The sequence below is a fragment of the Balaenoptera physalus genome, assembly GCF_965194825.1.
Source record: "Balaenoptera physalus genome assembly, chromosome: 14".
NCBI lineage: Eukaryota > Metazoa > Chordata > Mammalia > Artiodactyla > Balaenopteridae > Balaenoptera > Balaenoptera physalus.
In genome coordinates this window covers 36,637,155-36,664,017 of record NC_138893.1, presented here as the reverse complement: position 1 = coordinate 36,664,017, position 26,863 = coordinate 36,637,155, and the positions used below count along the sequence as shown (strand labels likewise).

At 51.6% G+C, this 26,863-nt stretch overlaps 1 protein-coding gene across 4 annotated transcripts in view; it reads right to left on the bottom strand.

Annotated features, from left to right (window-relative positions):
- Positions 1–26,863, bottom strand: part of HSPA12A (heat shock protein family A (Hsp70) member 12A) — a 162,105-nt gene that overhangs the window by 8,221 nt on the left and 127,021 nt on the right. For all 4 annotated transcript variants that reach the window (XM_082423405.1, XM_082423407.1, XM_082423406.1 and 1 more), the window contains 6 exons: positions 24,588–24,673; positions 22,905–23,032; positions 19,128–19,314; positions 16,862–16,966; positions 10,955–11,071; positions 3,000–3,171 (listed from right to left, as the gene is read on the bottom strand). In XM_082423405.1, the coding sequence (XP_082279531.1) occupies positions 3,000–3,171; positions 10,955–11,071; positions 16,862–16,966; positions 19,128–19,314; positions 22,905–23,032; positions 24,588–24,673 (795 nt within the window). The remainder of the gene's footprint in view (positions 1–2,999; positions 3,172–10,954; positions 11,072–16,861; positions 16,967–19,127; positions 19,315–22,904; positions 23,033–24,587; positions 24,674–26,863) is intronic.

Here is a 26,863-nt window from a genome sequence, read left to right as displayed (position 1 = left end):
ACAACCCGGGGACGGCTCGAGATACTCCGTGGCTGTGACTCGCATGGGTATTTCATCTCCCGCAGGCCTCCTGACAGCCCCGTGAGGCGGACAGGCACAAATCACATCGTCCTGTGTTCAGACGAGGAAACCAGGTCAGGGAGGTCAAGGGACTTGCAGTTCCCACGACTCTGTCTTGCAGCCTGAAATTAACCCTCAGACCACGGACCCCCCTCTGCCTTTGAGATTTAACAATTTAGAGTGAAGTCTGAAAAAGCAGAATACGAATGTTAAGAGGTGGGAAGGGTGCTGTGAGAGGGAGCCTGGGAGGCAGCAGAGCACAGGCACGATGGGAATTTGGGCAAATCACGTGACGCCTCTCACAGGCAGAGCAGAGGCCAGCCCTCTGATTTATCCTCAGCACCCACTGTGCCACCAGGCGCACAGCAGGTGATAAGGAAGGCAAAGCACCAAGTATGAGACTGGGAACCCAACAAATGATCACTACAATGAACAATTTAGAGCAATCCTGGTTTTACGGACGAAGGCTCTGTCCACCACTCTGCTGTCCCATCCCACAAGTGTCCCCCCGACCAATTTTTTAGTCCCCAAGCCCTACAAATCCAGCTGTTGCTGGTTATCCAGTAAAGAACCCTTGACCCTCCAGCCTCCTTCAGCAAGGAGCACAGTGTCTGCAAAACATCTTCTCTGGAGATTAGAATGGCAAACACCGGGCCAGCCTGAAGTTCCTCAGGCTCTGGTTTACAGCGGAGAGGCCAGCCCCCAATGAAAGAGTTCCCGTGGGCCTGGGAGGGATCTCCAAACTCAGGGCTTCTCTGCTGTTCCCAACACCAGCTCCAGATGAACTTATATTGCACACCTTGTAGTGGGCATTGGTTTTCTAAAACAATCTAGACGACTAACGAAAGGGCATTCATAAAAAACGGCCTAGTGAGGCTAATAAAACATGTTCTGAGCTTCAAAAAATTATCTCATTTTTCGGGCAAATTAAGCCCAAGATTGTGAAAAATGTAGCCTTTTCTAATCTCATTAAGTCTTTTTGGAGTAAAATAATACCGACAGCAAACCCTGCCGTGCTGGGGGCAGAGTGCCAGCTCTGGTCTCCTCAGTGGTGGCCACTGGGCGTCCATCAGGGAGGAGCATCAGAGGGCAGAAAACAGCCAGGGGGTCTCAGGGTATTAATGCCATCCTGGGTATCCCGGATTAAGTGCTCTGCCAGGCCTCCGCACATAGCAAGCACCCCGTCCTTCCGGGAGACGGGTTCCCACCGTAAAGCAAGGCTGAGAGAGAACCCCTGTCTCACTGCCCCTCTGAGGGATAGTGGCCAACAATTTGAGGATTTCAAAAACCAAAGACACGCCTCTGAGCACAGGAGAAAACAGTAAATCCCACAAGGCACAGGACACAGACACAGGGCAGTGTGAGGGTAGGTAGGATATGTTAAAGGAAGGGAACCAAAAACTGAGCTCTTGGGGAAGGCAAGCATTCAAAAAAATTTCCCCCTCAAATGTGAATGTTATACTTAAGAAGTGTCAAGGAATGCTGTGTTGAATTAGCTAATTCTGACATGAGCTGCTGTTTATGAACAACTGAGTAAGAATCAGCGTATGAAATATACAGCCCAGTCAGTCACTCCTCTTTTTTCCAGTTACAACAATGAAGAAGGAAATTTAAATAACGAGATCATCTGGAGTATTTAAAACATGAATGCATTGGATTTAGTTAGCAGTGAGGCCAGCCTTGGCATGCTGGGGAGGCCAAGCATTGTGAGAAAAAGGCAAATCAAGCCCTCAGACTTAGAGGGAAGCCCGTTTCCATTCATTCTGGGTGAATCAGATCCAGGGTGCGAACACATGGCCCCAGCAGGCTGAGGCAGCAGCCTGGGGACAAGCGAACTTCTTGCCGCTGTCTCGTGGCTGAGGCTCACAGACGCCTCCATCCTGGGTTAAAAATGCAGAGCAGTGGCTGCCGGGGCAGAGTCACCCTGTGAAGAGGAAGAGAGGCCTGTGTGGGCAGGAATGTGTGCCTGCGAAGGGTGAGCCTGGGCCCCAGCACCCCGGGCAGTGCAGAGACAGGCGTTGGGAAGAGGACCAAGAAAAGCTTGGGACCAACCGGTGACCGTCCTCACTGATGGCATCTCTCTCCTCCTGGGCCTGGGCCTTGCAGGGCAGGATGGAGATGGGCTTGGGCGATGGGGGGTTTTCTGTCCTCGGAGCCCTCACCCGGGCACAGAGCTCAGAGCCGGGGCGCACAGCGCCACCTCCCCAGCTCCCATCAGCTTCCACGCTCACTCACGTGGCTCTGAGTGATCCAGGGTGTCTGCAGACTCCGTGGCCCTGGACAGACCGACGGAGCCCTGCATTCCAGGGAAAACAGTCCTGAGGCACAAGATTGTGAGCAACTTGCATATAGTAAACATTAAAGAGAAAAAGGCCCTTAAAATGCCCATCCCGGGTCTCCATGGGTGGTGCTCCTTCCCACAGCTAAATGAGCATCAGTCCCTCAGGAAAAGTCAGCCCTTTCCATCTCTAGTGTCAACTCTCGCCAGGTTTATAGTTAAGACACATAACGAGCTCATCACACACGAAGCAGCCCCAATGAGTGAGTCAGCAATAAATCAACAGTCTTAACGGAGGAATTAATAACAAGCAAGTGGGATTAGATTAAGAATCAGTTAATAGAGAGGAGAGATTAAACACCTAGTAAAATGCAAGGCCGAGAGCCGCTCTCAGGCCACCCTTGGGTTCTTGGAGAGAAGTGTCCTCCCCTAAGGTACTTGGGTGGGTGACGAACTAGGGTAACCACTGCTGAGTTTACGGGGGTCCTTGGAGGGGCCAGGTAGGGGGGCTGAGCACACAGATACTTAAGGGCCAACCTCCTCCAGAAGCATCTTGATTTCTCACGACCGCACTGAGTGCCTTCAAAACTCCAAGGCACAGAAACATGCAGGGGGCTGGAGGGAAGACAGCGGGGAGGGGGAGAGAGAGAGCAGGAGGTACCCTGTGCAAACCCAGCTCCTACTGTGTCACTGGAGCTGTACCCATTGACCGTGGCCTTGCTGCTCAGCTCAATCATCTGGTGCAACCGCAGCTTCCGGCAGTAGATGGAGGCCGCCTCGGGCTCCAAGGCAATGAAGAGTTGCTCCGAGTTCTCGGGGGAAGCCAGGCCTGCCTGGAAGACAGAAGGCAAGGCTGGGACCCCTCCAAGGACACCCACACCTTGGGCAGACACCCCGCAAGGAAGGGACACTCACACTCCGCTTGTTTGGGAAATTCCCTCCACAGGCCTCTCCAGAGCCTAAAATCGGGGGAGATCGGGTGCTGGTCCCCAAGCCAGGTACCCAAACGTCACAGAGTGGGGAAAGAAAATGTACAAGCGCCCTTGGGAAATTCCAGGCCCTGTGAGCCTCAGGGCCTCCTGCATTTGGGGCCTGCTTGGCCCAGAACTGAGAAGCACAAAGGGGCAAAGGACCGAAAACTTTGAAAACCACAACGGGATGGAAGGCCGATGGTCTGTTCCCGGTTCCAGGACTAAATGGTCTGACCGAATCGTAGCAAAGCCCAATCTTTGGTGGCCTAGGAAACAGAAGGGCCATCACCGGGCCTCAGCTATGCAAGCGTCTGAGTCTGTTGTGTGGGAATCTGACCTGTTATCTCTAGAGCACCAGGGGAGCTCCAGGAGAAAGCCCCCCTGGAATCCCACAGAGTCCCCGTTTCCTAGCGTGCAGGGGGAAAGGCCACTGACAGTTATCTTATTCAAAGTGTCTATCCCTTTCACAGCAGAAATGCTTCTGCCCCGTGACGTCTGGCTTGTTCCTGCCACAGCCCCTCCAGGCTTCACGAAGGGCAGCCAGGAGGCTCCGGGACCAGCCTTCTGAGGGTGCTGGGAGACACAGCCCGGCCTGGCCTCTCACGGCCTTGACCCGGAGCACGAGATCTAGCTTGCTTGTTGAAGCTGCCCAAGCTCACGGCTTTCCTTGGTTGCCAGCACAATGGGAAACAAAAACTAGCTCCTTCTATCACCACTGTGTTTGCTGTCTTTGCTGCCATTTCCGAGGAAAGCCGGGATGCGCCCTCGTGTGGCACCCACTTTGGAGAAGGCTCCCAGGTCCCCCCAGGCCCTGGGAGGTTTAGTGGACTCATCTCGTCAACCAGGGACAAAGGTCCGCCTAATGTCACACATGTACAATGACCCGGTGGGGAAAAGCTGGCCTAGAGTCACGGGCACGGGCGGAAGGAGCTTAGGAGGGTCAATTATTGGGCAAGGAGGGGAGGGGAGTTCAGGTTAGAAATTAGAAATGCCTTTCGTCCAACCCCTTCACTTTATGAAGAAAGAAACCAAGGCTCGGAGAGGTAGGGCAACCAACTGTCCCGGTTTCCTGGGACACTGGCCTTTCAGTGCTAAACCCGGGACAGTCTTAGGCTCCAGGGTATCCCAGAGAAGTGGCAGAGCAGCCCAGGCCCAGGTCTTGAGCCTTGCAGACCAGCTCTTTGATTGGTTCTCAGCTCTCCTACTCTTAATAACTCCAGGTACTGGGGTAGGGCCCAGGCCTCTGTACTTTGACAAAACCCGTGGGTGCCCCTAATACTCCTCCTGAACTGGTTTGAAGGTACGCTCTCTACTCATTTACTCTGCGACAGTACTGCCTAGACCCGCTGTCATTCATTGTCCCTAATAACCACACCCCAAACGAACCAGTTAATTACGTCTTAACGAGATACCATCAGCCGGCAGGTGACTGAAAATCTCCACTTTGCCAAAACCATGAATGCCTCACAAGGGCAGAACCCGTCTGGAAGACTGAATTACAAAACCAGATGGAACCGCACACGCCTACACCCTCTGCCAGGAACCCGCCTCCTACCTTCCTTCCTTGTACCGTTGGCTGAGGCCGACCACATGGGCAGCATCTGTGCCCATCAGCAGGGTGCCCAGGTCAAAGAGGCCAGGTCTGCCCTTAGCTTACACGGGTCAATAGGTTAGTGACACAGATGCGCGACAAGATTTCCCCATCCAAGGGAATAAAGGTGCCCCCTCCCCCAGCCTCGCTTTCTCATAGGGTCTCCTCAGACATCCTCAGCACAAAGGCAGACAAAGGTTAAAATGCCCGATGAAATAGGACGTGGGTTACACGCGTCAGGTGCCACCAGGAACAGTGAAACCTCTGAACCTTTATCCCCAGGATCCCAGAAGAAGAAATCCAAAGGGACACCAGGAGGAGCCCCGTCTACAGAACGGCGCTCGTGGACTGGTTCTTCTATCCTCATGGGTTTGTACGTAAAGCCAAGGCCCTCCTAGAACAGAAGCTCACAGGCCCAGCTCCCACAACATGGGCTGAGGAAGAAGGAGAGACGCGTTACAAAGCAACAGTGGGCTCTGGATGTACAAGCCTCCCCTCCAAAGTTCAGGATGGAGGATAAACTGGGAGGAGGCTAGTGCGGGCAGAGCAGAGCGGTGCCCAGGACTCAGTGTGGAGGAAAGGCACGGGCTCTGCCCACTCAAAAGGCACATTCCTGTCATTGTGTCCCACTGGGAGGTCAACCAGCCAGGCAGCTCCCATGTGGCTGGTAAGAGCAACAGGGGCCTGGGCCCAGCGGGAATGGGGACGGCAGGGGACAAAGGAGAGCAGAAAATAGACGCCCTTATTCCCCTCCATGCCTTCCCAGAAATTCTGAGCAGGATCTCTAACTTAGATGTGAAACATCTATGTGGAAAATCACATCAAGAGGTCCAGAGGAGTGGAGAGCCTGGAGTAAGCAGGCTCTTCACTCAAGGGCGTCCGAGGGTACCTGGTGTGTGACTGAGACCACCCCCCCCACCGGATGCTCCCACATCCTGAAGATGTGAAAAACAAGCAGGCTGACCTGAATCTGCCCCGAACAGCGTGGGCTGCACCCCTCGGGGAGCCTTTCACCTGTCCCTCCCCAGCTGGGCTGGCCTCAGCTCCCCAGCAAAAGCTTTGACCTATTTCCACGGGGAGTTCCCCCACAGTACCCTGCTCAGGATGCAGACAGAAGCAGAGGTGAAGAGGACCCCAAACCAGAGGGGAGGGGAAAGGCAAGGTCAGTGGAGGCCCCGGCAGTGCCTGGAAGGCCCAGGACAAAGTAACCACACTCCTTTGCTTAAGCCAGCCCCCCTGTCCACTCCCCAGTGAGAGTGAGGGGCTGTGTCCCTACCAGCAAACTCTCATGGAGGCCACAGGGAGAGGTGAGGGGGAGGCAAAGGGAGGCAGCTGCCTCTGCACGGATTCCCAGTCACCAGGAGGCTTCCCAGAGCTGCTGGTGGGCTCCGAGAGAAGGAGGAAATGCGAAAGTCTCTGCCCGACTCTCAGAAACCCAGATGTCTTTATCTCTGAGCAGAAGAATCCAGTGCCCTGAAATGTAAGCTTTGTTTCCGCATGAAAACACTTGCCATCCTTCTCAGCAGAAGCCCTCTGGCCTGGCAGCTGGCAGGAGACCTGGGGGTCTTTTCCTGGGATCAGGCCAGGGTCAACTAGGGCAGGAGAGCTCTCTCTCCGCTTTCAATAGTTCTGCCTCTGGAGCTGGTATCTCAAGGCCACTGTTCCGTTCCAATGTGGGCTCCCCCTCTGCTCGGCCCCCAGCCCAGCACCTAGCATATTCTGCCCCCGACTATAGATCCATGCGGACCTGTCTAGCCTCTCCTGCAAGATGGTACATTTTCTAAGGGCAGCAGTCAGGTCTTCTTACCCCGGAGCACACAGTAGGTGCTCAGAGGGCAGCTGCCGAATGAATGAATCACCCATCCCTCCAGCCAGCCTTTATTCTGCAATTTCTGGCCCTTCTCATGAGAGCATTTCAAACATGACCTGAGGATTCTGCAATCAGAAAGCGTCTGAGCAAGGAGGTTGCTACCCCATTTGACTTCTCCACGAATCTGGGCCAGCAAGAGCTCCATCGTAGTAGTTTTTAGCGCTCTGCTTCCTGGTCACGAGCTCCACCTGAGAGGAGCGGGTGGGTGAGAAGACCGCACTCCGGGGAGGCCGAGGACGTGGGCAGTTACCACCTCGACCACTCTGCTCCTTGGACCCGCCGTCAGCCAGGAAAATCCGCCAGGGGCTGTGTCCACAGCCGAGAAAAACAGCCAGACCAGCGGAGTGCTCAGCTGGCCTGGTGTCAAACTGCAAAGAGCTACAGCTGCACGGCTTCTGAGTGTCATGGGGTTGGGTTTCTTTCCTGATGTGATTATTTTTCACTGCCGTTTGTTCAGAGAGGGAGGCAAACGCAAGCTGCAACTCCGTGTTAGAGGAGATCGTCGTACGTTGGGGAACATCATTTATTTAACAGGTTTCTGGAACCTACTAGAGTTACACATTTTAGGCAAAATGCCTCTAGAAATACACTGGACTACCTCCTATGCATGATGTGCTCAGGATGCAGTGGGACTATCATCTCCTCATTCTGGGTCTTTTCTGAGGGCCTCAGAAGAGGCTTCAGCTGTTCTTTCTGCCACCATCTTTCCACTGAATGCTCTTAAAGGGTCTAAAGCTGTCCCGAGGCTGTGGATTATAAAAGATGGAGACTTAACCCACTTTCTCAACAATCACTTGACATAAGAGGAGTTTTGGAAGTTTCACAGATGAAACTGTCCCCATGTCAAGTGCTGGGCAGCCCTCACTGGCAGTGAATCTCAGTCCTCCAAGTGCAGGCCCCAGGCCCACCCCCTGCAGGCCTGCTTCTCCACGGGAGATGCTGCCCAGGGATTCATCTCCTGGCTCTGGTCCAGGCCTCTTCCTCCTCCACCAGGCCGGTGGGGGATGACGTTCAGCCTCCATGTGACTGTGCCATGAACTTGGGCTCGGGAGGGCTCCCATGAGCCCGGAAGGAGGCGCTCCCTTTGCCACAGGCAAGCGGGGTGGACAGACCAGTTTCCCAGCTGCCCTGACGGAGAACCATCCCCCCTCCTCATCCTTCCGGTTCATCTGTCAGAAGCCAGGCCGACAGGCAGCACTTCAGGTGGAAGGGCTGGTGGGTGCTCTCAGATTTCAGAAGCTGGGCGGGCCAAGAACTGTGTTTTTGGCTCAGGTTCTGTATTTATCCGGTTTCTCCAGAGAAACAGAACCAGTAGGATGTATGTATATGTAGAAAGAGATTTGTTATAAGGAATTGGGCTTACACGATTATGGAGGCTGTCAAATCCCAAGACCTCGGTCGGCAAGCTGGACAGCCAGGAGGGCCAATGGTATAATTCCCTTGCCGGCAGGCTCAAGACCCAGGAGGAGCTGATATTTCAGTTGGAGTCCAAAGGCAGGGGGAAAACAGTGTTCCAGTCTGAAGGCAGGCAGGCAGGCAGACAGGAGGAATCCCCTCTTATTTTATCTAGGAAGGTTCAGCCTTTTGTTCTAGTCAGGCCTTCCACTGATTGAATGAGACCCACCCACCTTAGGGAGGGCAATCTGCTCTATTCAATCGATTTAAATGTTAATCTCATCCTAAAACACACTCACAGCAACACTCAGAATGATGTTTGACCAAATATCTGGGTATCCCTAGGCCCAGTCAGGTTGACACATAAGAGTAACCATCACAGGTATGCATCTTTCTTACTCTGCATAATAAATGGGAGGTGAGGAGGGAGAGTTGGAGAGATGCTAATTTTGGAGAGTAGCGAGCTCCATTTCCATCTTGTCATGAAGACTCTCCCAGAAGACAGGCTAAAGAGGGTGCCCCTGATATGCCACCTGCCCCTTGCCTGAAGTACAAATGGCTTCAATGAACCACTTGGATGCAAGTGATTTGAGAGCAGGGCTCCTGTCCTATGACTCGAGCACCTACCACAGTCCTGACACAGGAGGCCCCGCCGGCACAGGCTTGTTTAATGAATAAATGAATGAGTGAACAAAGAATGAATGAATGGTACCTGCCATCTTAAAATCCATCCAGTGACTGTAAACTGAACACAAGTATCAAATCAGAGCTACAAAGGGCCAAACATTAAGCTGCACAGACACTGCCCTGGACAAACGTTACCCGGCATGGAGAGGACAGGCAGATCCTCAGGGTGTCTCTGGGCCTCAGGAAGCAAATTCCCCCATCCCCTCCATCCATGCTGGTCACCTGGGCCCTGCCCAGGAGCTGCTGGCCCTCCTACTGCCTGAGGTGCCAAAGCCCAGAGGACGCCACGCCCCCCTCAGCCTGGTTTCCCCCTTGGCCTCCCCAGTGTAAGGGCCCTCTCCCCACACGGGCCCCACCCGCTCAGAGAGGCAGTCCTTGAAGAGCCGGCCCAGGGCTCCATCAGCCCCGACAAATCTACAAGTCACCGCACCTCTTTCTTTTTCACGCTAAAAATAAGAACTGTCCCCTTTCCGGGTCACATGTTTGTTGCTGAAGTCTTCCCATGGGCTGGAAAATGAAAGTCAGAACCATGATTCTTGAGTATCCTTCCTGGGAAAATTCAGGATCCCGGGCTGTGTCTTAGCAGACAGCCATGTCCCAGTGTCCCATCTTTGGGTCTTTGGACACTGCCTGAAGGCTGACACCAAGGAAAAGCTCCCTGATGCCCAGGGATCCCATGGACAGTGAAACTGCATTTGTGTCTCTTCCTTTTTAAAGAAGTTGCCTCTTTCTGGAACTTCCACCTTCTTCCTTCATCCTTTTAAAAACAAATCTATTTTTGGCAAACACAAAGACTGAGCCAGATTCTCACGCTGAACAGAGGAAGGGGAGAGCAGAGGAGCCAGCCTGGGGCAGGGAAGGAAAGGAAGAGAATGGGAGAGTGCAGGGCGGGCGGGGGTGGAACACTGCCCTTCCTTGAACTCTACCTGCCGCCTGGCATAAAGCCTCAAGTGTCCAGGACAATTCCTGCCGCCAAGGTGCCTGGGGCCATTTGACTGTGTTCAGAGATCAGTGTTGATTAGATGGGGGTTTTGAAAGGAAAGGCTTATATTTATACATGTGGCCACAGACTCAACATCAAAGGTGTGTCTCCAGGGAAAGGTGGCTCTCTCCTGAGAGGTGTGGCAGGGGACAATGGGACATCTATGACCTTTTTGACTTTCCCCAGCCCACTCAGGTTGAAGGCTCTGAAAACTGATTCTCAGCACAGACTTGACCCAGGCCCCAGGGGTGGCTTTCATTTATTAACCCAGGGAACTAAGTACAACAGGGGCCAGCTCTGTCCCCAGGACCAGAACAGCAGGTCAGTACGGCCAGCCATTCTTGCCATGAAGTCAGACACTCATGGAAGCCCCCTCGTGGCACAGGTTGTCCGCAAACAATGTGAGGGTTGGAGGCCGCGAGGGTTTTGGCACCAGTGGTGCCCCCTGCACCCACGAGGGATGGGCTGGCCGTTGACGCTGGAATGCTCTGTCTCCATGGCGCCATGTTGGCTGGCACGCTCCCTAACTGTACCACTGCCCTCACCCAGCGGTGGGTGTCCTCCACCAGGCAGGTCCAGCAGCCCTCTCCCCTGTCTGGGGCGCCCATACATGCCGTGCTCCTGTGTTGCTCCTAAGATGAACCGTGCAGAGGACATTCGTACTTCCTTTATTTCCCAGCTGCATATGTGCAGCTTTCAGCCTCCACCAGGCTGATGTGCCTGGCTCATGGCCATTGGCCTTGTCTTTATTTCTTCCTTGTTCAAATATTCTTGTTCCCCAAGACTTTTCCTTGAGGGTCTCACTTCCACTTGCCCACAGAGAAATATCTCTGAACCTCAGTTTGCAATCCTAGCCCCAAGGAACCTACAGGGGCAACAAGACCTGGAAATGAATAAAGTCAGAAGGAAAACTGAGCCCAGCCCCTCCCCTTGTCCGTCTGACCCCCGCTGCTCCCCCAGGAGGAAGCTGAGGAATGGGAAGGCTCCTGGCCCCCCTGCCTGTGGGAGACCCCTCGCTGCCTCCCCAGGGAGGCCTGTGAATGCTGGGGGACCCTGGAGTGGGGTGACAGCCACCGCCAGGTGCATCTTGGGCCCTGCCCGCCCCCAGCCCCGCACTTACCTGGTAGGCAGCTTGTCTCATGAACTGCTTGGCGGGCTGTTTCCAGATGGCAGGCACTGTGATAACCCATCTGACATCAGAGTTCTCGAACTCTGAACCCGTCTGATCGCTCAGCTCCTAAAGCCAAGGAAAATGCAGCAGGTCAAGTGGACAGAGCTGGTCCTCCTGTGGCTTTGCTGAAAATCCAGGCTTCCTGGCCGTGAACTCTCGGGGCATCTATTCCGCGGCCCCCCGAACTTATCAGCGTCAGGAACAAGAGTCTGTTTTCTGAATATACAGCAAACAGGGAGCTCCCAGCTCCTTCCATTCCCTGGATGTGGCTGCAGGTGGGAGATGGGCTGACTAGTCACTTCCTAGTCATGTGACTTAGGGCAAGTGACAACCTCTCAGGCCTCAGCTTCCTTATCTGTGCAGTAGGGATAATAATAAGCTCATACAGTTATTGGGAGGATTGATCATTTCCTGAGAGCTACACTTCCTGACAGCTTGCTCCAGTGTCAACCTTGTTAAGCCCTTTCCATACCTCAACCGCATTAATCCACTTGAGAATCCTGTTAGGAAGAGATTAGCACTGCCCCTCTTCTACAGGTGGCAAACTAAGGCCTAGATACGTTCGGTATCTTTGTGATGATTGCCCAGCTAGAAAGTAGCAGAGCCAAAGTTTGGACCCAGACGCAGGTCTATCTTGACTCGAAAGGCCAAGGTCTTAACTAAATTGTTACTTTTGGTCTCGTATCTGAACAGAGCCTGGCCCACAGGAATGCTTAACGACTGGTAGCATTTGTTATCAGAGTTGTCACTGTCACCCACCTTACTGCAGGCCCAGCACATCAGTGGAGTTTTCCTGGCAGGATGGGAAGGGTAGGAACAACATGACCTAAGCAAGAACCGTGCTGCCCTTGACTTTCAGTTAATGTAAAACCTATCTACAAAACAGAAACAGATTCACAGACATAGAGCTCAGACTTGTGGTTGCCAAGGGCGGAGGGATGGGGAGGTGGGGGAGGGAGAGGGATGGACTGGGAGTTTGGGGTTGGTAAATGCAAACTATTGCATTTAGAATGGATAAACAACAAGGTCCTACTGTATACGCAATCTCCTGGAAAAAGGAAAAGAATATTAAAAAAAAAGAATGTCTATATGTGTATAGTTGAGTCACTTTGCTGTACAGCAGAGATGGGCACAACATTGTAAATCAACTCTTCTTCAAAAAAAAGAAAATCAGTGGGACCCATGTAGATAAACAGGACGGGTGGAAGCAACAGAGGTTTCCACCAGGCCCAGGTAGACAAAATATGTCTCTAGAATAGCTCTCAGACTCAGTATTCCCACCGGTAAAATGGGAAGAATAACACTAACCCACAGCATTACTGGCAAGATTAAATGAGAACACACAGGGAACATCCGGCCCAGAGAAGACCTCTGACTGATGCTTGTTCCTCCCGTCTCCTCCCCTCCAGTTGCCACATTCACCAGACAAATCTGAAATCAAACCTAAACACACACTAATGTGCTTCTGCATCAAAGTCCGCTCTGGGGACATGTTTCAGAAGATTAATAGGCTGGTGATTTTTTTCCTGATGGGTATCTCATTTTCTCTATTGTTTCACATAGTTATCTTGGGGCTGACCCACCCTCTCACTGAACTAACTTCCTCTTTGATCAGTAAATTTTTTTTCCCTTTTAAAAAAAACTTTTCATTTTTCATTGTGAGAAAATACACGTAACATAAAATTCACCATCTTAACCATTTTTAAGTGTGTGGTTCAGTACATTCACTAAACTTTTTTTTAATAAACATGTTTTTAAAAACATCTCTGCTTTAGACCAACGTGAAACAACCTTTTTTTTTTTTTAAATTGAGGCATAACTGATTTACAATGTTGTGTAAATTGCTGGTGTACAGCAAAGCAATTCAGATAGATATATATAGATATATATATATAGATATATATATGAATGAATACATATATAGATATATATATGAACATATATATATCTATATATGTATATATATGTTCTTTTTCAGATTCTTTTCCATTATAGGGTATTACGAGATATCGAATATAGCTCCCTGTGCTATACAGTAGGTCCTTGTTGTTTACTTATTTCATATATAGTACTGTCAAACTCCTAATTTAAATCCCAAACTCCTAATTTATCCCTCCCCACCCCTTTCCCCTTTGGTAACCATAAGTTTGTTTTCTATGTCTGTGGGTCTATTTCTATCTTATATATAAGTTCATTTGTATCATTTTTTTAGATTCCACATATAAATGACATATGATATTTGTCTTTCTCTGTCTGACTTACTTCACTTAGTGTGATAATCTCTAGGTCCATCCATGTTGCTCCAAATGACCTTATTTCATTCTTTTTAATGGCTAATATTCCATTGTATATATGTACCACATCTTCTTTATCCATTCATCTGTCGATGGACATTGAGGTTACGTCCACGTCTTTGCTATTGTAAATAGTGCTGCTATGAACACTAGGGTGCGTGTATCTTTTCATCTTTTCCGGATATTTGTCCAGGCGTGGGATTGCTGGTGAAAGAGCCATTTTTTGTTTGTGTTTATTTTCATTTTTTTAATCATGTTTTATTTCCTTGCAGGTCTGCACTGGGCTTTAAAAGCAGGTGAGCATGTGACGGGTTGGGAGGGCTTCTAAGCGTGGTGCTATAACCATCCAGGCTACTTTAAACTCTTTAAACAGGAAAAGGCTCAACGATGAATGATGGGCTTCCCTGGCCGTATGGAAAGTTGTCTGATGAACTGTTTGTTCGCCAGCGGGTGGAGATCAGCTTGGAAGGGAAGGGACCTGGCACTGACTGAGCATCTCACGTCAGGCACTTTCACTGACTGTCCCTCGTGAATAGTGAGACTGCTCCAGGGACGTGACTTCTGAGATATTCTACTTGAGCTTATTCTGGTCCAACATGCAATAGTCCCCCTCCGCACTGAGCCCACCTGCCCCTCAAACACCAGCCAGCCCCTGACGCAGGGCCTAGTTCCTATACACCTCGTCAAACAGCTCTTCTGCATGCAATTTCTTTACAACGTGTTCCCTGCTCAGAGAAGGTTCTGGAAGCTTCTGGCTGAGCCGACAGGTCCACAACGACCCACCCACCCAAGCCCGTGCCTGACCTCTGCCCCCTCCACCTCCTCCCTCCCTTGCGAGATGGTCTGTTCACGCCTTTCTTCTTGGCCAACTTGAAACACACTCCAGTGTCGTGGACGTTCTCAAGTTCTACATTTTCCCTGAGTCCCCACGGCTGCTCCTCTTATTCCGGAGGCCCCCACCTCCCTCTGTGCCTTCCTCTTTCTCCAGGCGCTGAGCCCATCCCTCTGAGATCCTTCTCTTCAGGCCGACGGAGGTCCACCTCCTCTCCTGCTTCGCTGTCTCCTGGACCAATGGTGGCTTCCCTTCCGCAGGTCCCCGCCGGCCTTACTGCTCCTGCCTCTGGCTGGTCACCACCTTCTTCCTGAAGCGAACCCAGCCCATCTCCCTCTCACTTCCTTCCTTAGAATCCTCTCCCCACGCCTTTTCATAGAAGAATTTTTTCCCAGGAACCACTCCCTCCCTCCACCCCACCACCTTTATCTCCCTGGTTTTCATGTTCCTCAAATGACCCCGCAGTTGGAGTCTCAGCCTCGCCCTCAGCCCTCGGACAGACCTGCTTCAGGATCTGAGTGAGCTGCTAACATATCACTCTCCTCCACCTGCAGGCCCTCGGCACCACGTGGTCTCCCCTCCTCTAACGCTATCCTTGTGGCCATGGCAACCCCTGCGAGAAATCCTATGAGGGCTCCCCACGAACCCAGGAAGAATTCCTTCGTCTGGCCTTCGAGGCTTCACACGATCTCGTCCGGAGCTCGCTGTTCCTGTTCTCTCTGCAGCCTTGCCCTTCGCCTGCTCCAAACTGCCTGCTTCCCACAGCGGTTTGCTATGTTTTCTTTCCCCTGAGCTGTGCCTGGGCCGTTCCACCAGCGCAGAACACCCGCCCTTCCAGCTGCTGCCTGTCAGAGGCCCGCAACCTCTCTCCTCCGGGGAGGATTCCCTGCTGCTGCCCTTGGGCAGAACCTCTGCCTTCACCGAACACTCAACACCCACGGTTATCCCCTCACGACACCCACCCATCGACTGTATGCACTGGTTTGTTTCCACGTGGCCAGAACTTGCATAGCACCTGGCTCACCAAAAGTACTCAAAACAAGAGGTACTTGAATGGATGAAAGCAGTGTTACGACCTCACTTCTTTGGCTCCCTCTAGCCCTATTTCTAGAATTCTATTCTACTCTATTTCTAGAATTCACTAAATTTCTTCTAGCGATCACATAATACCAAATGCTTCTGAAGTTCCCAATTCTTTTTGGATAGAGTTCAATACACGAGGCTCTTGAATCATCTGATCTACACCCACTCATCACCATGCTTATGGGAGGGGACACTGAGTGGATGGCTATATTCCATTTGGAAATTAGCCATTTTCTTAATTCTGGGCCATCACTGAACAAACCTTTGCAAGGGCAAACCAAGGGGGCTTATTCACCTGGTCAGCTTCTTCCGTGGGGTCTGGGGTGGGGGGCATGGAGGAGAGGGGGGACAGCAGCAACTATTTACCAAGTAAATAGTTGCTGAGCCCCCAGGGAGGCATTTAACATCTAATATTTCACTTACTATCAAACGACCCATGAGGCACAGTTACCTGCCCCCCTTTTCATGTTAGGAACGTGGGTACCAGACAGAACGAGCACCTCGCCCAAGATCGCACAGCTGCTGCATGTGTCTCCTGCCTTTCTTTCTTTTGTTTGTTTTACTGAGGTATAATTCACATACTGTGAAATTCACCTTTTTAAAGTGCACAGTTTGGGACTTCCCTGGTGGTGCAGTGGACACGGGTTCACGGCCAACGCAGGGGACGCAGGTTCGATCCCTGGTCCAGGAAGATCCCACGTGCTGCAGAGCAACTAAGCCCGTGCGCCGAGACTACTGAGCTTGCGCTCTAGAGCCCGCAAGCCACAACTACTGAAGCCCTTGTGCCACAACTCCTGAAGCCCACGTGCCTAGAGCCCGTGCTCCGCAACAAGAGAAGCCACTGCAATGAGAAGCCCACACACCACAACGAAGAGTAGCCCCCGCTTGCTGCAACTAGAGAAAGCCCGCGCATAGCAACGAAGACCCAACGCAGCCAAAAAAATAAAATACAAAAGTGCACAATTCAGTGGGTTTTAGTATATTCACAAGGTTGTGCAACCACCCCCGCTATCTAACTTCATCACCCGCCTAAAGAAACCCATACCCCCTGGCAGTCACTCCTCTGTCACTCCCCCAGCCTCTGGCAGCCACTAGTCTACTTTCTGTCTCTATGGATTTGCCTCTTCTGAACACTTCCTACAAATGGAATCATACAGTATATGGCCTTTTGTATGTGGCTTCTTTCACTTAGCATAATGTTTTCAAGGTCCATCCATGCCATAGCAGGTGTCAGTACTTCATTCCTTTTTAAGGCTGAATAATATTGTAGTGTATGGGTGAATCCCATTTAGTTAACCATTCATCCACTGATGGACATTGGGGTTGTTTCTGCTTTTTGGTTATTATGAATAGTGCTGCTAGAAACATTCATGTACAAGTCTTTGTGTTAACATATGCTTTCGTTTCTCTTGGTACATACCTAGGCTTGGAACCGCTGGGCAGACAGTCACTCCGTGTTTAACCTTTTGAGGAACTGCCAGGCCGTTTTCCACAGCAGCTGCACCATTTTCTCTTCCCACCAGCAGTGCACAAGGGCACATCCTGCTTTCTGAATACAAAGTCCACATTCTCTCCCCCGAGGCTGTCCCTGCTCCCCTAGCTGGCAGGTGCCCCCTACCCCCAGCACAGGCTCTGGCATGTACCCACCTTCAGTGCCTGTTCCTTAAAGTACTGCAGGGCATAAGCAAAGATTTCAAGGGCTTTGATTTTCTTGCCATTTGCTGCCGTCAGGTCTGTATCCATGGTGAGGTCCTAGAGCCAGGACAGGAATGAAATAGTAAGAAGAAGGAGAGACATGCCTTCTGGCTTTAAGCACTGTCACTTGGAGACCTGGGGAACCCAGCGAACCATGTTTGTGTTTCCTGGTGTTTGAGGGGCAGACTAGGATGGCACGTCCCCCAGGACAGGGCTGGCAGCAAAGTCCCCTTACTGTGTAGGTGGCCCTGGCTGCTCCCCTCAGCCCCCACCTCCACTGCTCCCTCCCTCCCTCTTTTCCTCTCTCCCTGGATCCTCTGGGGGCAGAGGTTTCGGGGCAGCAACAGAGCCAGGAAGAAAAAAAAAAAGGCAGCAGACGCCACTCCCGATGCAATTTACATACTATTTCCACATGACACACATGGTCACCCTTGGGAGCCCCCCTAATGGAAGCCTAGATAATCATACCAAATCGCTGACGTGCACGGTGCTAAACAGACACGAAGCTTTCACTACCCGATGAGCTGCCAACCAAGTCACAAAAATAGAAGAGCTCCTATTTTAAGGCTTGTGCTGCCTAATCCACTGGGAGCCCAGCATCATTGCCTTCCTTCCTCTGCCAGAAGCTACAGCAGTTGCTGACTGCAGTCCTTGGGTGTAAGATGCTCTGTGAGATGCCGGATGGACTGCGGTCATTAAAAAATGATGAAAATAGTCCCCAGAGGGTGGGAATGGGCAGAGAGGGGAGCAAACATCAGGAGGAAACCCCCAAGTCTCCTGGAACCGGAAGACGCATTGCCACCAGGGAAAAAAATCAGTGCGGTCTCTGGATTGATCCAGGCTGGGTAATTAGTCTTTGCCTTTGGAGCGTGAAGGGGTATCAAGCAGCTAAACCGGCCTTGTGGGGCCTGCCCATCATCCTGACCCCTCCACATATGCTCACTCCTCCCACAGCTGGGGCTCAGCAAAGACACCCCAGCTTTGGGGTGTGGCTCCCAGGCGGCTTCCAGCCATCAGGAAGCCACAGGCTTGGAACTGAAAAATTCAAATTGAAAAAATTCCTGGGCTTCCACCTGCAGGAGATTCCTGTTGGGCACTGAATCCCATCAGGTGAAACAGGAAGGATGCATTGTGAGCCGAAGTCAGTGTGCTTCAGAGAGAGAGACACACACGGATGAGCACCGAGCCCTGGAAGGCAGGGTGCCGGCTGCAGGGTTTCCCAGTGACATTTGTTTTGTCGTCTGCAAACACTTAACAAGCAGACATATGAAAGCAATAAATAATAGGAGCTAGCAATTGACTTTAACTAACTAAGGACCGACTGGCATGGTTCTAAGAGCTTTGTGTATTTTGATTCCTTTAATCCTTACAACATCCCCATAAGAAAAGCACTCTCCATGTCTCCATTTCACAGATAAGGTAAAGCAAGGCAAGGAGGGTCTAAGTGACTTGGATTAAGTATCTCAAAGGTGTCAGAGGCGGGATTTAAACCCAGGCCATCTGGCCTCAGGGTCTGTGGTCTTAAACACTATCACCATCCTGCATCTCTAAGTACTGAGAGTTAAGGAAAATTTAAGGGATAAAATGCTTAAATTGAAAAAATTCTATCCTATGGCCCAACATTTCGATGAAGCTTGGGGGAGGGTGCTAATCAACTTGGCCATCTTACAAAACCCTGGCAAGTTGGAAGCAGAACTACTTCAGGCATTGGGCCTCCAATTATTGGGCGCTTGATTTCCTGAGCTACCTCCTTCCCCACATAGAAGGTTAATGAGCCAGTTGTTGCTGGTTGTTACTTCCAAACTGGTTAGTTATAACCACTACCCTGAGCCCCCATAATGCTCCCTCGTCCCTGAGTCCTTCCTTCAGGATTCCTTGATCTCCCAACAATCGTGCAGGTGAAGGGGGATCTCCTGGCACAGCAGGGGCTCCCAGCCCCCTACGCCTGTGCTCCAGCCAGCCAGGTCTCTCTAACTGGTCAATTTCCAAAGCAAACAAGTTGCTAAACATTCTGAATATCTCCCTGCCCATGCGTAGGTCAGAAAGTACTGTGTGTTCCACAAAAGTGTTGTGTGCTCCAGGTTGTTTCTAAAATCAAGGTGAATGGACATTCATTTCTGCTTGGGAGAAACCTGAGGGCCCCCCAAGGTCTGGAAAGGCCGGAGGAACCTCGGCTCTCGAATGCGGAGGACTTGGGGCCAGGGAGAGGCTGGCTTACCCCGGTGGTGTGCAGCTTCATCTTGAACTTCTCCAGGTACAGCCACTGCTTGGCCTCGCTGGGATCCAGGTCGTGGTAAAAGTCCCTGGCGGCATACCCGAAACTGTGGAACTTCCTCTCCGGAGTCAACAAGATGGTGGTCGGAGTCTTCTGGTTGGACACCCCAGGGTCGCCTCCTTCCCATCGCCTGTCCCCAAGGAAAGGCAGAGGTCATGGGCCTTCTTGCGTAATCCCAGTGCAGGCAGCACTGATGTGAGCACCTACCGTGTGCGTGGCTATTACAGATGTGAGTGCCCATGGTGGCTGCCAAAGGTGCCCTCTGGTTGAGCTGGTTGAGTAGTGACTAGAGACACAGCTTCAGTTAATAAGAAAAACGAAAGGGACAAGTGCCAGGTTCTTGCTCAGTAACAAAGTCTGCTTCATCCTTTCAGCGTTTACTGAGCATCTACTGTGTGCCAGCTGCTAGCGACACAGAGATGAAACATTTATGTCTCTGCCTTCAAATAACTCACAACCTAGTAGGTAATGGTTTTTTTTTTTGTTTGCTTGGCTTGGGTTTTGGTTCTTTAATTTGCAAGCACTCAATAGCAGATGGAGAGCTGGTTTGCATCCTCTTTGAAACAGGTAGGGTATAAACGAACACATAAATACCTGCCTCATCAGATGGAAATGAGGGACCCAGGGAACTGTCCCAGAGGGGTCAGAGGAGACAGAGGTGCCAGAGATGGGGCCTTGGAAAGAAGGCAGGGCTCAGGAGAGACTTGATGCTGAAGGAGGGAAGGACACTGCAGGCTGCTCTGAGGTGGGCAAGCTAAGTGACTGTGTAGGTTGGAGAAAGCGTGTAAATGAGAAGAGTGATTGTGTACATGTGTGAAAAACGAGATTGGGAAGGTGGTAGGAACCAGGCTGAAGAGAACCCTGAGGAGTGAGAGATTTAATCAGTGAGTAACAGGGAAGCACTAAAGGTTTTAGAGCAGGGGCAGGACAGAATCAGAGCTACTGTTGACCGGAGCGAACTGGACTAAAGGGAAGGAGATGGGGAGCCAGGAGGCTGAGCAGGAGACTCAGGCCTCGAGGTGAGGGAGCTCGTACAGGGGTACAGAGCCCCGGGAAGAGAGAGAGGGGATGCCGGGGGTGGGGGCGCTGTCCAGGGGAGAACCGAGCCAAATGGCCCCGGTGGTGAGCAGGTGCAAGGAGCCCCAGAGGTTTCAAGCACGGGAGCCTGGAGGAGAGAGCGCCCCTCACAGATGCCAGCAGCCCTGGCCAGGAAGGAGGCAGGAGGAAACGTGGAGAGCTTGATTTGAACGTTCTGGCATCGAACTCCCAGGAGGGGCTTGAAGATACAAGCCTGGGGTTCAGGAAGGGATCTAGGCAGGAAACAGACCTGGGAACCCCCATACGGGGGGGACAGTCACAGCAACAAGGTGGACGAGAGTGCTGACGGGAACCGTGAGGAGGGAAGGAACCATATCCGGCACATCTATATGCTGAAGAGGAGCCAGAAGCGGGGAGGGGAGGATACAGACAGACAGGCAGGCAGATGCGATGGGATTACGTCCTGGAACTGACGGGAGGGGCCATGGAGCAATCAGAGGGTAGGCTGAGCCCCAGCAAAGCTTCCTTCCTTCTCGCAGATGGAAGGAAGGAGAAAAGTAAAGAGAGTGGATGCTTCTCCCTCCTCTGGGGCCACGGCAGAGAAGCCCCGGCTGCCAAGAGGCCAGGGTGCTCTCTCCTCTACCAGGTCCTGGCTCAGCAGCTGGCTCTGGTCCTGCCACTAGCCACACGACCCCTACGAGCGGCCCCTGATGGAGACACACGCCCGAGGGGAAGCGCGCCTCTCGCCCTGGCCTGCCCTCCTGCGGAGGTGGCTGTGCTCCTGGCTGGGCTCTCACCGGCCCCTGACATCACGGTCCAGATGGAGAGCCAGCCTCCACCTAGATTTGCCACACAGATGAGGCTGGAGTCATCCCTGGCCGGTTTCCCGGTCAAGCCCCATCAGGAGGCAGGCTTCTACCCAGGGAGCCAAAGTCCCCATGGTGACCCCATTGAGATGCAGGGACGATCACCAGCCCAGGCAGACACTGGCCTGGCGCCTGGGCCAGGGGTGCGCTCCACAAAACCTTTCAGAAATGGATTTTCCATTACTATTCACACTGACATTTTCAGTAGGTAATGGACTTCCTGAGTTTTTGCCCTTCAAATTTTTAATTCTTCATTCCTATTTAAATACAAGAACTTAAACTTTCTCATTCATAACTCTGTCAGTCTGGATCATGGTTATGTTAATATGTTCTGACTGAAATAAAATTCAGGTAGAGCCTCCCTCCAAAAATCTCTACGATAACTAGGATAATGTCCCTAGAGACCCTGAACTCTGTGGATGCTTTGTGAGAATTCCTCCCCAGCAAGTTCAAAGTTATTTTTGCTCTTTTCTTTTTTTTCAGTTTTCATTGTCTGACTATCCCTTTGAAATAACATTTCTTAAAACAACTAGAAGCTGATAAATGTTGATTCTAGCTTTTAATACAGAGCTCTTTTCTTCCCGAGGTTCCCACCTCGGGGGATGGCAGAGCGGACCCTCACAGCATCTGTCCCACTAACCCGAGGCAGAATCTTGGTGGAGACTGAACACCGAAGGCTATGCTGCAATCAGGGCTCTCTACTAGAACTGGCTTTTTGTTATTTCCTGATGAGACGACACCCACGGGTCTCTGAAGCATCTTAGGACATCCAGTTTTCCAGAGGAAAGGCAGGGCCTAAATCAAGAGTGGGGTAGGGATCACTTTTATCATGACTTATGTTTTAAACAGCACTCTCTATAAAAAATGCATAAGATCTTATTCTGGGAGTGATAACTAAATTCCACAGTTACCAGCTGAAGGAATTGCAAAGCCCATCACAATGTATCTTCAGAGCCATCCTTGGATTTGGAAAATCAGGGTGATAAATCCCTGGTTCCCAAAGCTTTGAGTGTCCACAGACTGCAAGAAGGCGTGAGCCAGTCTCGGGGAGCAGGCACTGGTGCCAGGATAGACCAGGGTCCTCGCAGACAGCTGATCACACGTGGATGGGGTAGATGCCAGGGCTGCTGTGTGCATGAGTGCGGGGGCGGGGGGGTGGGTAGTGGCCCAGGAGACCCAGGGCAGCTTCAGGGTGAAGTTGGCTGAAATTCACCCCGCTCTGCTTTTTCTCAGGCATGGTGCTTTCCACTTCTGGTTTCTGTCATCTCATGACTTCACTTGAAAGAACTAGCACCTTCCCTGCTTACATTTTACTACGTGCTAAGTGCTTGATAAGAAATCTCGTTACATTTGCACACACACTCTGCCAAGCAGGTACTGCCATTATCCCCATTTCACAGATGAGGAAACAGAGCTTTAGAAGGTTCAGCAATTGCCTGAGGTCACACAGTGGTGAGTGGAGGCCTGGATCTCTCCTCCATCACCAGCACCTTATAAGTCAGCACCTCTTGCCCAGGCTGCACGCTGGAATCACCTGGTTTCAAACATACTGTCCAGGTCCTTCCCCAAACCAAGTCAGAATTAAAGCAACACATTTACAGACCAGGAACCTGGAGCCCAGAGATCAGAAGTGGCTTGCCCGAAGTGGCACGGTGAGTTTGGGCCAAGCGGGGCCAGAATCCAGGACCCGCTGACTACGTACCATTCACCTGCTCACTGTACTAATCCCTCTCCCCTCCCCCAAGGCCCACCCCCAAGTCTCCATAGTTACAGCGACCAGCGCCAGCACCTGTCCCTCCCTGCCCACAGCGCTCACCTCATCACATGGATGCATTCTGGCTCCTTGGTGAAGCTGTAGGCATAGCCGCTGGATGTGGTCCCAAAGTCGACAGCCACCACCACGAGAAACGTCTGCTGCTCAGAGATGTTTGCGTCGGCATCGTTCTGCAGATAACCGAGCGGGGTACAGGGAGTGGGTGCGGCAGTCAAGCCAGGCTTTCAGAAGGGTTCCACCCTGCCCTGCTGTGTGCCCACTGTAGACAGAAGCATATTCCACATTCTGGTTCAAGGCTGCCACGTGGTGAGCCCTGGGGAGAGGGCAGGTCTTTCTCAGCCCCTACCTGACTGACTCAGGGAGAAATGGAGGTGTCTCCTGAACAAGGGCCAGGCCACTGGGGAGGGCCCCTGCCTACACTTGCCCACCACTCCCTTTATCAACCGTGCACAAACGTGGCTAATTACGGAAACTCTTCCATCTGGGCTGGAACCCCAGTGGTTCCCTGAGTGACACCGCTCTCTGCCCCCCATTGCCCTCCCCCAGTCCCTGCACAGACCTCCAGACCCTGCTCAGTTGTGCCCTGTGCACCTGCCAGGTGACCCCTCCACCTGCCCGGGCGTGGCATGCATGGGTGTGGGGCTCAGCATACTAGGGACCCTGCCCGGTCCTGCCATAGCCAGCATATGACCCTGCTAAGTCCTGTCCCCTTGGGGCCCCGAGCCTCTCCTCATCTGTCAAGTGAGTAGGTCAGGCCATTCCAGACTTCCAAAAAATTCTTTAAGCAAATGTAGACTTTTTTTTTTTAACATCCACAGAACTTCAAATTATACCAATAATTTTTGGATTTGAAGAGTATTGGTTAGAGCAGGGGGTAAGAGCCCCACGTGTTTGGCCTTTCATCACACTGCCCCCCCCCATCCCCTTCAGGTTATCCTGAAGCTTTTACAGGGAACCCTCAGGGTACAGAGTTTGAAAACCACAGGATCCAGCTGTTAGGTGACCAAGCCTCTCAGTTTTCCCAAGCCTGAGGGAGTTCCAGGATACAGGACTTTGCGTGGAAACCAGGACGGTTCCAGGAAAACCAAGACAAGCTGGCGTCCCTATCTAGCGATGGCTCTGAAGTTCTTCTCAGCAGGGTCTGCTTTGAGGCTCTGAGCAGCTCGTACAAAGCCGCCCTTTCCTCCGGGTACCTCTCTCTGGTTGGCTACATGTAAATCCCTTGAACGGCTGCCCCACCGTATCCACCTTTGAAGTGAGGGGCAGGGCGGGAGCAAATGCCCAGTCTCCAGCCCCCCGCGCTGCCCAGGTCCTCTCTCTCGGGCAAGCTGGTGCAGAAGCAATTACAGCCACAGCTTTTGGTCACGGCGGTTAACTACAGTGGAAAAGCCACCGCATTTCACTGACTCACCCACCAGCCCCAAGTGGCTGCTTCCTCCCAAGAGAATGCCTCGCAGTCTCTGAGCCCTGAATCTTTAAAGAGCTGCTCCCACCCTGCCTGCTCATGTTACCCACACTCATGCCAATGGCTCCAGAAGCACCAGCCACACCATGGAAAGCCTGTGCTGACCCACAGTGGGGAAGGGGCTTGGTAGGGCTCACGTGGCTGGTACTAGGACAACTTAATCTCCACCCATGAATGTGAGAAGCCGCTCAGCAGCCCGCCTCTGAAAGCAAAGGTAATCAGCACACGTACCCCCCTCCCCATACACACACATTTCTTACCACAGTGTGGGAAGGGGACAGAGGTGTTATTCCTGTGTCCCCCAGACTCCGGGCTGGAGATGAACATGCAGATGTAGGGGCCATTTCTGAAAGGAAAGACAAGTGCGCTCCTTAGAGGTGGTGTGGACTGAGCCAGAGAGCAGCAGTGAGGGCTGCGTGGCTTTGCTCCTGCAGGGACTGTTGCCCCTGGAAAGCCAGCTAACGTGGGGCGAGGCTGAACTCCAGCCAGAGAGGTAGGGTGTCTGATCTGTCCACCCCCGTATTTGATATTTAAAACTTGACCAAATGAGACGCTCCTTTTCTCCCAGTGACCACCAGGCCTATCCCTATGTGCCACCCAACTCTCACTTAGCAGAGAGGCTGCCCAGTCCCCAGATCGCCTTGGCACCTGGCTCATGCCCTCTGTAGAGCCAGTCCTTAGCCCAGGCACCAGTATGGACCAGAGGAGCCTGTAGCCCCCTGAGATGATGTGCACATTTTTCACGCATTTTCTTGGAAGGGCATCCACAGCTGTCAGGTTCCCAGAGGAGAATGGGACCCCACCCCAAAGATTAACAACCCTAATCGTAAGAATAGAGGACAGGAGTGCGACTTCCAGAAATAATTTCCTTGCTTTGTAGGTGCATCACCTCCTCCCTCCCTCTGGCATGAGGCCCTGCCAGAACAAGGGGAACTCATCTCTCTTCAGTGATGCTGAACGGTTTTGACATTCAATTTAAAAAAAAAAAAAAAAAAGCAGAAAGACAGATAGATGAGCATTCCTGGGTCCCCCAGTCGGGGCCCTGCAACAGACACGAGGTCAAATCAGAGAAAAGCCAACAGCAAGGCAGCATGAATATCATTTTGTCGATTCCCCTACTGCTCTTGCAATTACTCAGGCACAGACGTTTGTTCTGAAACCTTGCCAGAGCCCCGTGGCTCTCCCCCAGGGGTGAGTACCCAAGGAGAAGTCGCCCTGTCCCTGGTCAGTGCTGGAAGCTCCACCCACTCTCCCTGCCCGCTGCCCAGGACTGGCAGGGCCTGCAGAGCAGCGGAACAAGCACCGCAGGCTCCCCCTGCAGACGTGATGGCCAGACCCTGGGCACCAACAAATCCCAGGTACCATCCAGTACGTTCTGCGAATACCGCTCCATTCAGTATATAGACTAATACCTGGTGGGGAAAAAATGGGTAATGTGCTACAACAATACCTGTAGTCAAGGAAACCCAGAGGGTATGAGGTATCTGAGAAAGACCTGCCTGCTTCTAGGGAAGCACTAGGAGTGGCTCCACCTGCCTCTGCTTGCCAAATCACTTTGGTTAATCCCACGCGCTTACTGATTTTTTTTTTTTTTTCCTGCTTAGTGAGAACTCAAACAGCATCATTACAGTGGGCGCCAAATGGGTTGAGGGAATAAAATGAATCATGAAAGAGTGAATGTGAAGCTTCAAATCTGCACAGCCACCTTCCCAATCTGCAGGCGTGTGTTGCCTCTCCTCCCGATGAGGCTCAGTTCCAACCTTTGGGAGAAAGGTTCAGAAGCAAGTAAGTACAGAGGCCACAAATCAACTTGTGGGGCCAAGGATTTAAACAGACATTTCTCCAAAGAGCGTATACTAATGGTCGATAAGCACGTGAAAGATGCTTAACTCATTAGTCATTAGGGAAACGCACTCATTAGTCATTAGGGAAATCAAAACCACAGTGAGATACTGCTTCACACCCACTAGGATGGCTCTAATTGAAAAGAAAAACAGGAAATAACAAATGGTGGCAAGGATGTGGAGATATTGGACCCCCTGTATATACCTTGTGGGAATGCAAAATGATAACAGCTGCTGTAACAAGCAGCTTGGTAGTTCCTCAAAAAGTCAAATATAGACTTACCATAGACTCAGTTCCACTCCTAGGAATTCCACTCCTAAATATCTACCCAAAAGAACTGAAAACAGGGATGCTTGTATGTGCATGTTCACTGCAGCATTATTCACAAAAACCAAAAAGTGAAAACAACCCAAGTATCCATCAACAAATGGATAAACAAAATGTGGTATACCCATTCAATGGAATATTATTCAGCTGTAAAAAGGAATGAAATTCTTACACATGATACACCATGGATGAACCTAGAAAACATTATGCTAAGTGAAATAAGCTGGACACAAAAGGACAAATACCATATAATGTTTAGAATAGGCAAATTCATAGAGACAGTCAGTAGATTAGAAGTAGCCAGGGGCTAGAGGGAGGCATGGGGAGTACAGAATTTCCATTTTGGGTGATGAAAAATTTTGGA